The sequence below is a fragment of the Ailuropoda melanoleuca genome, chromosome 15, assembly GCF_002007445.2.
Source record: "Ailuropoda melanoleuca isolate Jingjing chromosome 15, ASM200744v2, whole genome shotgun sequence".
Lineage (NCBI taxonomy): Eukaryota > Metazoa > Chordata > Mammalia > Carnivora > Ursidae > Ailuropoda > Ailuropoda melanoleuca.
In genome coordinates, this window is record NC_048232.1 from 25231304 (window position 1) to 25245889 (window position 14586).

At 40.8% G+C, this 14586-nt stretch overlaps 1 protein-coding gene across 2 annotated transcripts in view; it reads right to left on the bottom strand.

The window, feature by feature from the left end:
- The window catches only part of MPP7 (membrane palmitoylated protein 7), a 297751-nt gene extending 285758 nt beyond the window's left edge, over positions 1 to 11993 (bottom strand). For both annotated transcript variants that reach the window (XM_034643997.1, XM_034643996.1), the window contains exon 1: positions 11850 to 11993. In XM_034643997.1, coding sequence (XP_034499888.1) covers positions 11850 to 11852 — 3 coding nt within the window. In that variant the 5' untranslated portion in view covers positions 11853 to 11993. The remainder of the gene's footprint in view (positions 1 to 11849) is intronic.
- Between the last annotated feature and the right edge of the window lie 2593 nt (positions 11994 to 14586).

Genomic DNA, 14586 nt, shown 5'->3' on the forward strand with positions numbered 1-14586 from the left:
TTAAAAAAAAAAAAAAAAAAAAGTCCAGGACCTGGTGAATTCTACCAAACAATTCAAGAAGAGTTAGTACCTATCTTACTCAAATTATTCAAAAAAAAAAAGTAAACAGGAAGGAATGCTTCCAAATTCCTTTTATAAGGCCAGCAGTACCCTGATACCAAAACCCGGAAAAAACGCAAAAGAAGAAAATTATAGGCCAATATCCTTAATAAACATAGATGCAAAAATCCTCAGTAAAATATTAGCAAACTAAATCCAACAATACATTAAAAGGATCATAAAGCCATGATAAAATGGGATTTACTCCAGAGATGCAGAGATGGTTCAACATCCACAAATCAATCACCGTGAAGCACCACATTAACAAAATGAAGGATAAAAATCATATGATCATCTCAACAGATACAGAAAAAGCATTTGACAAAATTCAACATCTATTTCTGATAAAAGCTCTCAAAGAAGCACATGGAGAGGGAACATATCTCAACATAATAAAGACCATATATGAAAAACCCACCGTTATCATCATACTCAATGGCGAAAGCTGAGAGCTTTTTCTCTAAGATTAGGAACAAGACAAAGATGCCCACTCTCACCACTTTTATTCAAACATAGTAGGAAATCCTAGCCACATCAATTAGGCAAGAAAAAGAAATAAGAGACATCCAAATTGGTAAAGAAGAATAAAACCGCCACTATTCACAGGTGACACACTATATATATACAAAACCCTAGAGATTCCACCAAAGAAACTATTAAAACAAGTAAATGAATTAAGTCACAGAATGCAAAAATTAACATACAAAAATCGGTTGTATTTCTATACACTAATAACAACCTATCAGAAAGAGAAATTAAGAAAACAATCCCATTTACAATTACATCGAGAGTAAAATACCTAGGAATAAGATACAGGTGAAAGACCTATACTCTGAAAACTTAAGAGTGATGACAGAAACTGAAGACACAAATGAAAAGCTGTATCATGCTCATGCATTGGAAGAACATTGTTAACATGTCCACACAACAGACTCGAAAACAGCCAAAGCCGGAGGGATCTCACCGCCTGATTTCAAACTATAAAACAAAGCCATAGCAACCTTAACAGTATGGTACTGAAACAAAAAACAGACTTGTAGATCAATGGAACAGAATAGAGACCCCAAAAAAAACCCATGCATATATGGTCAATTAATCTATAATAAAGGAGGCAAGAATACACAAAGGGGGAGAAAACAGTCTCTTCAATAAATGGAGCTGGAAAAACTGGACGACCACATGCAAAAGAATGAAACACGACCAGCACTTTACGCCATGCACAGAAATTAACTCAAAACGGATTACAAGACTTAAAGGTAAGACCTGAAACCATAAAACTTCTAGAAGTAAACAAGCAGTAAGCTCTTTGATATTGGTCTTAGCGACATTTTTTTGGATCAGTCTCCCCAGGCAAGAACAAAAAAAAAGCTAAAATAAACAAGATTACATCAAACTAAAAGTCTTTCGGATAGCAAAGGAAACCATCAACAAAATGAAAAGGCAACCTACGGAATGGGAAAAGACAGCTGCAAATCAGACAGCCAAAATATATAAAGAACTTACAAAACTCAATAGCAAAAAAAAAAAAAAACAAAAAACAAAACCGAACAGAAAAGCCCTATCTGATTAAAAAACGGGCAGAGGACCCTTCCCCAAAGATGACCTACAGATGGTCAAGAAGTACAGGAAAAGACACTCAACATCACGAATGATAAGGGAAATGCAAACCAAAACCGCAATGAGGTATTACCTCACCCTGATCAGATTGGTTATTATCCAAACTAAAAATAACAAGTTCTGGTGAGATGTGGAGAAAAGGGAACAAACTGTTCCTGGGAATGCACACTGGTGCAGTCACTGTGGAAAACAGTATGGATGTTCCTCGAAAAATTAAAAGTAGAACCACCTTATGATCCAGCAATTCTCCCTCGGGGTATTTATCTCCAGAAAACAAAACACCAACTCCAAGAGATACGTGCAGCCCTGTGTTCAATCAGCACCACTTACAATGGCCAGGATACAGAAGCAACCTAAGTTCATCGACAGATGCATAAAGACAATGTGGTGCGCGCACACACACACACACAAACACACACGCACACACACAATGGAATATTACTCAGCAAAAAAAAAAAAATGAAATCTCGTCATTTGTGACAACATAGATGGACCTACGGGGTCTTATGCTAACTGAAATAAGTAAGACAAAGACAAATCTGTATGATTCCTCTTACGTATGGAATCTAAAAAGCAAAACAAATGAACAAACAGAACAAACAGAAACAGACTCAAAAATACAGGGAACGAAGTGTAGAGGAGGCAGGGACTGGAGGGGCAGGTGGTAAAGGGGGTAAAGGTACAGACTTCCAGTTATAAAATAAATCAGTCATGGAGATGTAATGTTCAGCACAGGGAACACTGTCGTTAATATTAGAATCACCTTCTATGGTGACAGATGGTAACTAGACTTATCACGGAGACCAGTTCACAGTATATCAAAATAGCAAACTGCTATGATCTACATCTGAAACTAAGAGGATACTGCATGTCAATTATACTTCAATTTTAAAAAGTTAACCTATTTTTACTACATAAGTATGTATAAAACTCTATTTGTATTTCTTTATATAACTTAATGTATTCACAAAGATTTCTTTCACTGGTGGAAAAAAAAAATTATCTGGTATTAATGGTTCAAAAGAAGTCTTGCGTTGTCTAAATCTAAAAGAGACTGCTAACGTGTTCTAAGTTACCCAGGGAGGGGTGCCTGGGTGGCTCAGTCGGTGAAGCATCTGCCTTCGGCTCAGGTCATGATCCCGGGGTCCTGGCACAGAGCCGCGCGTGCCAGGCTCTCTGCTCAGCGGGGAGCCTGCTTCTCCCCCTCCCTCTGCCTGCCACTCCCCCTGCTTGTGCTGTCAAATAAATAAAAATCTTGGGGCGGGGGAAACTAAGTTAACCAGGGAGTCTTTTCTGTGTCTTCTGGTATAATTACAAAAGAATTCTATCTCAAAAAAGAAAAAAAAAATCTTAGCTTAAAAATTAAAAGTATTCACAGTAGTGTACTTCATCACATTTCTTAGGCAACCTCTTTATTGATAAAGTTACAAGGTAACTGGAAACCTACATAAGCAATTACTCAGTAGGAACTCTCCTACGGAAGAGTGAGTTCAATGAAATCGGAAAATTCTTACCCACCCTCACCTTCCAGTTCACTCACCCACAACTACCTTAGTGCTTAAGGGACAACTATTCAGAGGCTATGAAAGCAAAGAATTTAAAAAGTCTTCTATTTTAAGACAAATGGCATCAAGAGCGCAATCAAAAAACGCAAACACAGAAGTTTCTCTCCACCAGAACACAATTGTTCCTCGCATTAACAATTTTAAGTTCCGCACGTGTTAGACCTCACAGATTTGTCTTCTCATCCCTGTATAAATTATCAAAGCTATATATATCTCCGAATGTTGATTAGACAGTACGTTTATAGTCACTAAGTCTCCCTAAGGAGTTTATTTTTAACATAAAATATTCTTAAACAGTCAAAACTATTTCACACATTTGACACCAAGGAAACAAAGGATATAGAAAATCTCATAAAATTTACCAATTTTCTAATGACCTAATAAACTAGAAGACTCTGGCTCTCAGANATGTGGGGCTCGATCCCACAACGCTGGGATCACGCCCTGAGCCGAAGGCAGACGCTTAACCGCTATGCCACCCAGGGGCCCNAGTACGTTTATAGTCACTAAGTCTCCCTAAGGAGTTTATTTTTAACATAAAATATTCTTAAACAGTCAAAACTATTTCACACATTTGACACCAAGGAAACAAAGGATATAGAAAATCTCATAAAATTTACCAATTTTCTAATGACCTAATAAACTAGAAGACTCTGGCTCTCAGAACCAAGAAAACCAATAAAACAGATTTATAGAAGGATCATAGACATCCAATGTTTACACGATGTCTACACCCACAGACTGAAGTGTGACACTCCGCCTATCCCACACCCCTGGGAGGCTGCCTGGAAAAACTGCTCCCTACTTCCTGCTACCGAAACGTGAAGAAACCTAAACATTTGTATAAATACGCTATCTTGGTCACCGCCCCCTCCTAGTTTCCCATATGCCTTCAAATTCTACATCACAAATAATCCACAACCACAGCTACCCTCAATGTTTATCTTTCAATCATATTTCATTCAATTTCTGGGTCCTTTGATGTTAAGGCCCCAAGAGAGAAGCTGGGTAATATGCCTTTTTCCATCAGCTCACTGCCCAACATAATGCCTTTCAATAACAGCTATTCGGTAAATCTTGAAAAAACAGCTAAAATCCTTCTTAAAAAACTTTAGGTCCAGACTTAAGAGGCACTGTTGAACTTGAAAATGTAGCCACACAAATTTGTCTACAATGACCATCTGTAAGCTGACGTCTCCAGTTCCCTGTCCCTACCCCAGTCGCCTCATCCAGCCAACAGCCATCTTCACTGAATGTGCAGGGACCTCAAACTCGTACTTACGGACGAACCTCTCTTTCTGCTACCTCCTCCCCACGGGATCTTCGGCCAGCCCAACCTTTCTGGGTCAATGTCATGACCATCCAACCAGATCTGATTGTGCAACAGGTTTATATTGTTAAAAGGTTAAACCTGAATCCTTAGAGTAGCACAATATGGAGAACGACGAAATCTGGGTAAAAGGGTTAATGCTTGATAGGATTAAGAAGAAGTGCCCCGGGGTGCCTACATGGCTCGGTTGTGACTGACTCTCGGTTTCCACTTAGATTGTGATCTCATGGTCCTCGGATCGAGCCCAATGTTGGGCTCCCTGCTAAATGGGGAGAATCTCTCTCTCTCTTCCCCCCCCACCCCCCTGCTTGCACATGCACGCACTCTCTCTAAAATAAATAATTCTTTAAAAAAGAAAAACAGAAAAACAGCCTTAACATCAGAACAGCCCTAATATCAAAACTGCGCCAGCTACCATACTTATTCTCTGATTTAATGCGTACTACAGTCCTCTAACCTAAATACTATTATGACTCCCTCGGTTTACCTATGAGGAAACTGAGTCTCAGACACATTTACACTTTATACAAGGTCCTACAGTTGGTAAGCGTAGAACTGGCTTTGAACAAAAATAGCAACTTCAGAGCCCTTAAAAATCCACGGGGAAGAAGTCCTCTTCAAAAATAAAGTAATGCAAGTAAGTTTCTAAAATCGGATACCAGGGTACGGGGTGAACTGAAGGCTGCGTATTCAGCAAAGCAGCGACCAGAGTAACCTAGGTCAAGAGGGAGCATCCCAGGGCTAGAACAAGGGCAGCGAGCCCGGGGTGCAAGACATCAGTGCGGTACAGAATGGAAAGGGTAAAAAACCTAAGCTCTGAGAATGAAACACTAAAGCCATGCTGGGAATCAAATGACTCCACAGTCCCTAATCTTAAATATACAAATGACAGTGGTGTCATAAACAGGAACTGGGTATATTAAAAAGCGGGAACCTGTTTTTCCACTTCAGATCTTTGAATGAGGTCAAGAGGAGATATCCAAGGGAAAACATCCAAAAGACAGCACAGTCGATGAGACCAAAGCTTGGTTAGAACAGGGCTGGACTTACATTGCTAATTAAATATTAATATCATATTTACATATATTTCTTAAATCAAAGGGGATATTGTTTTAATATAGAAAACTAGCAACTGCTACCCATAAAAAAGAAAAAAAAAAAAACTTGATAACCTAACACTTCCCCACTCAATGACAAGTTCCCGAAGGGGCCCTAGCAACAGCTTTTCTGCATATATTCGCTCTAGCCAAAAAGTCTCTGCCACCTACTCACGTCCCTTGCAAACTATTCCACACCCATTGCAATATCTTTGCAGCATCCTTTTGGAACACAAAATATTGAGACTGTCTGCTAAAATGCATACGGAAATGTTAGCCAAAAATTAGGCTTTCACCTTGTTATTGGTGTAAACTCTTAAAAATGCTAATCAATTTAAGGCCTACAAACAAGTAAAAATTTGTATTAAATGTGGGGAACCAATGAGAAATTTACATAAGCAGCCAAATACATAAAGAAGACCTCTGCAGACAACCCAAACACTCCTCCACACAAAAAAATTAAAATTGAAAATGTCACCTGGTAAATAAAAACTTAAAATAAAGAAAAAAGAAAACGTCATCTGGGGTCTGTAACTACAGAACTCAACACCATCAAAACAGCACTATTTTAAAAGCAAATAACAGAATGAAACATTCAGTATATGATTTCTGTTAATGATCACTTACCATCCCCTATGCCCTTCAAATGACAGGAAAATCCATATGTAAAGGCATATTTCGAAAAAGATGGAAGGAATCTGTTGCAATTCGAAAAAAAAACAAGGATGGAAGGATACACACAAATTCATATTAGCAACTGCTTGTGGGGAGGAAGGGGAAAGAGAAGTGGAAAGGGAAGGATATCCACTCCAACTTCATCTACAATGTTTCATTTCTTTCAATAAAAAAATCTGAAACAGGTATGCAGAAATGTTCACATCTGCTAACTGTGATCAGGGTCATTTGGTATTTTGCATTTTCTTTGCTAGTCAATATTTCTTATATTTTACCCAAATTGCTTAAAAAAAAAAAAAGGCGGGGGGGGGGTTCAATTCTCTCACCCAATTAAAATATCACACAGAACAGAGCTGACATATCTTGCCTGAGTAACTGCAGGGTGGACAGGGTGAATGAAGTTCACTTCTTCACCAAGCAGCCAACTTCTATTTTGAACTCCTAACATATTTCTTGAAATAGAATGGCCTAATGAGCAACTCTAAACTCTGGTTCCATCTCCCGAAATTGACCTATATAGAGCGGGGCTTACCTATGGGCAAGTTCTCAGAGGCAGAAACGAGAGGGACCCCAGCTTCAGTGGAAGTGAAGAGGAAGATGCAAGAAGGGAGAGAAGTCTGGGGGCGCCTGGGTGGCGCAGTCGTTAAGCATCTACCTTCGGCTCAGGGCGTGATCCTGGCCTTATGGGATCAAGCCCCACATCAGGCTCTTCTGCTATGAGCCTGCTTCTTCCTCTCCCACTCCCCCTGCTTGTGTTCCCTCTCTCGCTGGCTGTCTCTCTCTCTGTCGAATAAATAAATAAAATCTTTAAAAAACAAAAAGATAAAAAATTAAAAAATAAATAAACTAAGAGGGAAAAGAAATAAATAAAAACTCCTGTGCACCCACTCGACACATGCTAGTTTTAGGAACACTCGATATAAAGCAGCAGCAGAGTGACGTTGCAGTTTACAGCTCAGGGAGCAAAATTCCTTTTAACAAGGCATGAGCCTAGAGAAGGCCATTTCTAGTACTCCTGGCTCTAGATTAATAATAGCAACGGAACAATGGAATTTCTTAGGATCTAGGTTTCCAAAGGTGGGCTAGGGCCCACCCAGAGGAGGGTGTGACAACGGAGGCCCTGCTAATCACAGACCACACGGGGCAGGGGGTGGGGGGTAACAGGCAACCTCTGATGACAGGGTCAAACCAGGACCATGACAGACAGTTGGACATGTGCCTGCCGAGCAACCTGGGACGTCAATCCCAGAGAAAAACCGTAGGTCTCGGAACACATTCTTATGTCTCACTAGAATAGGAGGTATATAGAAATGAGTAATGAAAGATAACCACACGTGGGGCCTAAATATAATAGGCTTTGGAGGTCCCATGGAGTAATTTCGACTCAGGGTGGCACAGCTGAAGAATCAAAAGCAAGATACTTGGGGCGCCCAGGTGGCTCAGTCAGGTAAGCATCTGCCTTTGGCTCAGGTCACGATCCCAGGGTTCTGAATCGAGTCCTGCATCGGGCTCCCTGCTCCAAAGGAAGCCTGCTTCTCCCTCTCCCTCTGCTTGTCACTCCCCCCGTTTGTGCTCGCTCGCTATCAAATAAATAAATGAAATCTTAAAAAAAAAAAAAAAAAGCAAGACACTTCTGTGCAGATAGAATGAAGTGGGATCAGGAATGAGAGCTAAGTGCTGATTATTGCAATCTACACAAAAGGCAAAGAATATCTGAGCTAAGGTGACAACAGTGGTAATATGGACAAGAGGAATGACACCATGAAATACTGATAAGGAAGAGGATGGCATCTGGTTATGGACTAGCCGGCAGAGATAGGAAAAAAAAATCAGCATTTTAGGGTATTTAACAATATGGTTGATTAATAATGGATAGCAATTACCATGTACTGCTGCTTGATTTGTGCCAGGTCCTACATGAAGTGCTTCATATGTGTTATGTGATTTAATTCTCTCATCATATGATGTAGGTACCCTTATTAGCCTGTTTCAGATAAGAAAACTGAGGCTTAGAGAGATGAAATAACTTGCCTAAATTCACTAGACTAGCAATAAGCAGAGCTGCAATGTGAATCCAAAAAGGTTTAGAACACTATTCAACTTAAACAAGGACAGCCTCACAACTAACATACTCAATGATGAAAAGGTGAGCGCTTGTCCTCGAAGGTCAGGAACAAGACAAGGATGCCCACTCTCACCACTTTACTCCGCAGAGTGCCAAAAGTCCTAGCCTCAGCCCTGAGGTGAGAACGAGACATCCAAAACTGAAAGGAAGAAGTAAAACTGTCACTATTTGCAGATGACAAATATAAAAAAATATATTATACATATATATTTAATATATATATATATAAAATCCTAAAGAGTCCACCGAAAAACTGTTAAAACCAATAAATGAATTCAGTAAAGTTGCAGGGTATAAATTTAATACACAAATATCTTTTTCTATACACTAATAAAGCATCAGAAAGAGAAAGGAAACAATGCCATTTACAATTGCATCAAAAAGAATAAAATACCTAGGCATAAATTTAATGAAGGAGGCAAAAGACTTGTTCACTGAAAACTCTAAGACACTGATAAAAGAAACTAAAGATGACACAAGGATATTCCATGCTCATGGATTGGAAGAGTATTGTTAAAATGCCCATACTACTCAAAGCAATCTACAAATTTAATGCAATCCCTATCAACTAGAACAATTAGAAAAAACAATCCTAAAATTTGTATGGAACAACAAAAGACCCCAAACAGTCAAGGCAATCCTGAGAAAAAAGAACAAAGCTGGAGGCATCAGGCTCCCTGATTTCAAAGTATATTACAAAGCTATAATAATCAAAACAGTATGACATAAAAATAGACACACAGGTCAATGCAACAAAAGAGAAACCCCAGAAGTAAATCCAAGCATATATGGTCAATTAATTTATGACAAAATCGCCAAGAATATACAATGGGGAAAGGACAGTCTCTTCAACGAATTGTGCTGGGAAAACTGGACAGCCACATGCAACCTCAGGGGAGACAGATCAGCGTAAGCACCCGGCTCCCAGCTGCACTGGGAAGAGATACAACTGAATCATAATCTAGAGGGAGTGGAGACCCTATTTTTTTTTAAAAGCTCCCTGGTGATACATAATCATGTTTAAATCATACGTTAAAAAACAAAATTCAACTGAGTCAATTTTAAAGATCTTAACGGCTTTATTCACGATTCATGAATTGGGCAGTCACTGATCCAGCAAACAGAAAGGAGATCTGAGAAGGAGCAATATGAAATGAAAGACTTTGTATGCAGAAGGGAGTGGGATCAGGAAGTTAAACTAGCAAAAAAAGTGGATTCATTGTGGCAACCTCGGGGGAGGGGAGAGGGGTAGAGAGAAGGTAAGAGGGGAGAGAGAAGAGGGAGAGAGAAGAGGGGAGAAAAGGAAACACTAATTCAGGGTGCCTGGGTGGCTCAGTCGGGTAAGCGTCTGCCTTCGGCTCAGGTCATGAGATCAGAGTCCCAGGACTTAGTCCCACATGGGGCTCCCTGCTCCGTGGACAGCCTACTTCTCTTTCTGCGCCTCACCCCGCTCATGCATGCACGCATGCGTTCTCTTTCTCTCAATTAAATAAATAAATAAAATCTTCAAAAAAAAAAAAAAAAGATGCTGTTTAGTTGAAAAACTAGGAGAACCTACTGTTTATCAGCATTCCCTTAAAAGGAGGTACACAGATGGTTCCTATTAGTTCTAGTGGAACCATGATGTAATCCCTGACATTATCACAGGTTGCATGCCTCATTGGGAACCCAGGGGCCAAAGGAAAGAATGCCACATTACACGGTGCCTGTTCTAGCCAGCATGATGGCCCACCTTCCAGTGAGTTCTGAACCCCTGGCTAATTAAACAGGATCTGAGTCTAATCCACAGTGGATGTGGAAATGTTCTATTCCTACCAATTTGTATACCACCTAAAAATGTTGTAGTTTTTTTTAAATATCTATTTACTTATTTTAAAGAGAGAGAGCTTGCGGTGGAGAGGGGCATAGGGAGAGAGAAACTCAAGCAGGCACTGTACTGAACACGGAGACTGATGTAGGGCTCGAACTCACAACCACGAGATCTCCATGAGATCATACCCTGAGCTGAAACCAAGAGTCTGACGCTTCACAGACTGCACCACCCAGGTGCCCCAATGTTATAGTTTTAGAGAAAAGAGCAGCTGAAATCAAACATGCTAACTCTAGGACATTCAATATCGAAGAGACACCACAGAGCAACTGCAAACTTGCTTCAGCAAATTAGGGCTCAGGTGGATTCAACTAACTGGAGCTCACTGAAGCCACCAGACAATGCACACAGGCACATTAACCAGGCTAAGAGGCAGGAATAAATTGGTCAAAGATTAAAAAAACACTCCCATAGTTAAGGGACAGGGGCAAAAAGAAACACCAGTGGCAGAAACCAAGACAAAACTAACCATCCGAGGAGAAGAACTACAATTCCCAATATCCAGTCATCAAATCCAATCCATTCCATCGCACCGCCCAAATCTCTAGAAAACTCATCCCTAGGCACGCCTCCGTTCAGCCCCTAACCACTGTCCATTGGTACCTTCCCATCTGACCCCCACTATACCACCATGGCCAGTTACTGCAGAGTCCCATAGACCGGTCTCTCAAACTGAGGTAAACTTGTAGCGGTTCAAGGGTGGGGCATAAAAATGATAACATCCTTCTGGAGTTTCCATGTGAAAAAATGGAAAGTGATATTTAATCTATCAGATCAAACATAAAACCTCAGAACAAATTCATGCTTGCGGTGGGTGACTCTCTGAAGTGCCCTCAGACTTCTGAGCAAACTCGTCATCAAGGGGTACGCTTTGGTAGACATATTTTTGAGCACTGGCCAAAGTAGGTGAGACGTGCGCTTGTCCAGATGAAAATAAGGAGCCAAAGAGAGACTGAAGATGCATAAAAGAGACAGAAATTCCAGGAAGAATTCAAATCATAGGATATTCTCACACATTGGTTTCCTACATATGAGAGAACAGGTAGCTGGAGTTGAAATCCTGGCTTTACCACGTCCTAATCTAAACATAGGACTCAGGGCAAAGTATTTAACTTCAGGGCTTGGTTCTCCCAATTAATAAAGGAAAAAAAAGACAGTCCTCCAAGGGCTGCTGTTAAGACAAGACTTACACGCGAGTCTCCGGGAACGCCGCTCCGCACAGTGCCTCGCGAGCAGCAAAGGACGCAAACATGGCAGCTGCTGTCAATGGCAGCTATGAGTAAGTTAAAAATGACTCAGAGAGAAAACTGTACTGTGGGAAGCAAGATCGCCATACCACTCACGATCTTCCCCTACGGATATTTTAGGTCCCATATGCAAAAATCAGAGTCCATTCAACGACCCAGGGCTGGACCCAGCTGGAGATCAGAAACACTAGAACAGAAGTTGACTCAAAAATCACTTCAGTTACCATTTGTCAAGTATAGATGCCGAACAAAGCTAACCGAGCAGGGGTGCCTGGGTGGCGCAGTCGTTAAGCGTCTGCCTTCGGCTCAGGGCGTGATCCCAGAGTCCTGTGATCGAGCCCCGCATCGGGCTCCTCCGCTGGAAGTCTGCTTCTTCCTCTCCCACTCCCCCTTCTTGTGTTCCCTCTCTCGCTGGCTGTCTTTCTCTGTCAAATAAATAAATAAATCTTTAAAAAAAAAAAAGCTAACAGAGCCAGATCTCAGGGGTCAGTGGAAGAGTCAGTACGCACAGGACTAAGGAACCACTTCGGTGCAGATAAAATGAAATTAACGTTCCAAAATGCGCGCCGGAGAACCCTACCGCTGGTCAGCAAGAGCTGCTGACAGGCTCCCAGGAGAGCCACAAATGCACACGGGTGTTTACATAACTTTCCGTGCGGGTACTAAGGGCTGGGTATTCAGCAATCACTCAAATTATGAGAAGGAATTCAGGAAGGGAGGAGCGGCGTAAAACAGGTCTGGCCTGAAATAGAAGGACCTGTTCTAAGTCACCACCAGCCCAGCGTAAGAGTCTGCAGTTTTAAGACAAAAGGCATTTGCTTCCCTTGTTCTCACCAGAATTCCAGCACACACTCCGGCTCGATCGGACTCACCCTTCCCATAACCAGTTTCGGCTCTTACTAACCCTTATCTAAAGAAAACTTGATTTTCCATCACCCGTTTCTCAACATTATAAATTTTAAGGAGGAGGAAGTATTGTAATAAATATAACTTTTGTTTATCATGCAACCCATGAAATGCCAGTAAAAAATTTATCCAGCAAAGGTCAACTTTTCACCAACTTTATTCTACTATAAACACCTTGAGGGCAAGGATACTTCATACACTTTCGAAGGTGCTCTCAGACTACAACATAGGATTTGTAAAAGGATAATTACGTGCAATGAATACATCATTCTCAGAAGAAAGAAAAATCTTAATTTTTTTTTAAAGATTTTATTTATTTGAGAGAGAGCGCGCGCAAGCAGGGAGAGGAGCAGAGGGAGAAAGAGAGAATCTCAAGCAGACCCCCCTGAGCTCAGGGCCCCATGTGGGACTTAATCTCATGACCCTGAGATCATGACAGAGCCAAAATCAGGAGTCAGATAGTTAACCAACTAAGCCACCCAGGCGCCCCCCAAAAAATCTTATTTTAATTAAAGAAAAATTTAATTCTCTTAATAGCATCCATAGGTGCCTACACATTTTTTTTATTTCAAAAAAATTAAGTTACTTTCAGAATATAACAAAAGGACTTTTTTCTTAATAGCTTCCTTTGGATTTACTTATTTCTAAAAACAAGTGAAATTTCGCTTGATGTTTCAAAGAAAATACGACTGAGAGACCAATTTAATTTACTTATCCTGAACAGAAGTATTCTATAATCTAATGGACTAACTCACAAAGTTGAAAATTGATTTAAAAAAAAAAGGGGGCGCCTGGGTGGCACAGCGGTTAAGCAGCTGTCTTCGGCTCAGGGCGTGGTCCCGGAGTTATGGAATCAAGCCCCACNTCCCACATCAGGCTCCTCCGCTATGGGCCTGCTTCTTCCTCTCCCACTCCTCCTGCTTGTGTTCCCTCTCTCGCTGGCTGTCTCTGTCTCTGTCGGATGGATAAATAAAAACTTAAAAAAAAAAAAAAAAAGAAAGAAAAGAAAAGGCTGGATGCCTGCGGACTCAGTCAGTTAAGCGTCTGCCTTCAGCTCACATCATGATCCCAGGGTCCTGGAATCCAGCCCTGCGTCAGGCTCCCTGCTCAGGGGGGAGCCTGCTTCTGCCTCTGCTGCTCCCTCGTTCCTCCCTGTGCTCACGCGCACTCTGTCAAATAAATAAAATCTTTAAAAAAAAAAAAATTTAACCTGCCTTTTCTATACAAGTATATCTCAAATAACTAATGGGGGAAACTTCCTCTTCATAAAAAATCCTAATAAGGAAAGAAGGAAAACAATTAAAATATCACCATTTCACAAACCACTAATACAACAAGGGATCTAGGTAATGATTATCAATGACCAGGAACATCACAAAAAGAGAGACAATCGACATTGCCTGACTCCAGCTAGAAGTACACCTTACCACCCATGAAGCAATTTTGCAAAAAACAGAAACTGAATCAAATCAAGATCTGATTACTCTTTACAGGAAATAAAAGAAAAGAACAAGCTAAACCATTAACAGGTTAAAATGAAATTAAAAGCATTACAACAGGTTGCCACTTGTTATCATTCTTCCTAATTATGACATTCCCAAACAAATATTTCTTGATAAATGTCCAGGACATGTCTTCAACTTCTCCTTGTGCTTATCTTCATCTTAAAAGATGAGGAAAGGAAACCAAGTATTAGCACGTTTATAGCCGCATTTATTGTGATAAGACAGCAAAATTAACAGCTTCACACAGGTCTGAAGCTGCTGATCTCAGAAATATTTTCCTTCCTAGTGTCACCAAACTTCCCCTCACTTGGAAAAATACGGGACAGCTGAGCCAAGAAGCAGCAGGTCCCTGCTTCTAAGAAGACAGCTTTCGGAGTAAGTAAGCAAAGGAAAAAGTTGGATCTGGTTCAGCAACCTCAGGGGAGACAGATCAGCATAAGAACCTGGCCCTCAGCCACCTGCTCGCAAGTGATCCTTAAACCCTGGGGGTCCTCAAGAACCTTTCAGTCCGTCCCTGAGGTCAAAACTATTTTTGTAATAATGCTGAGAG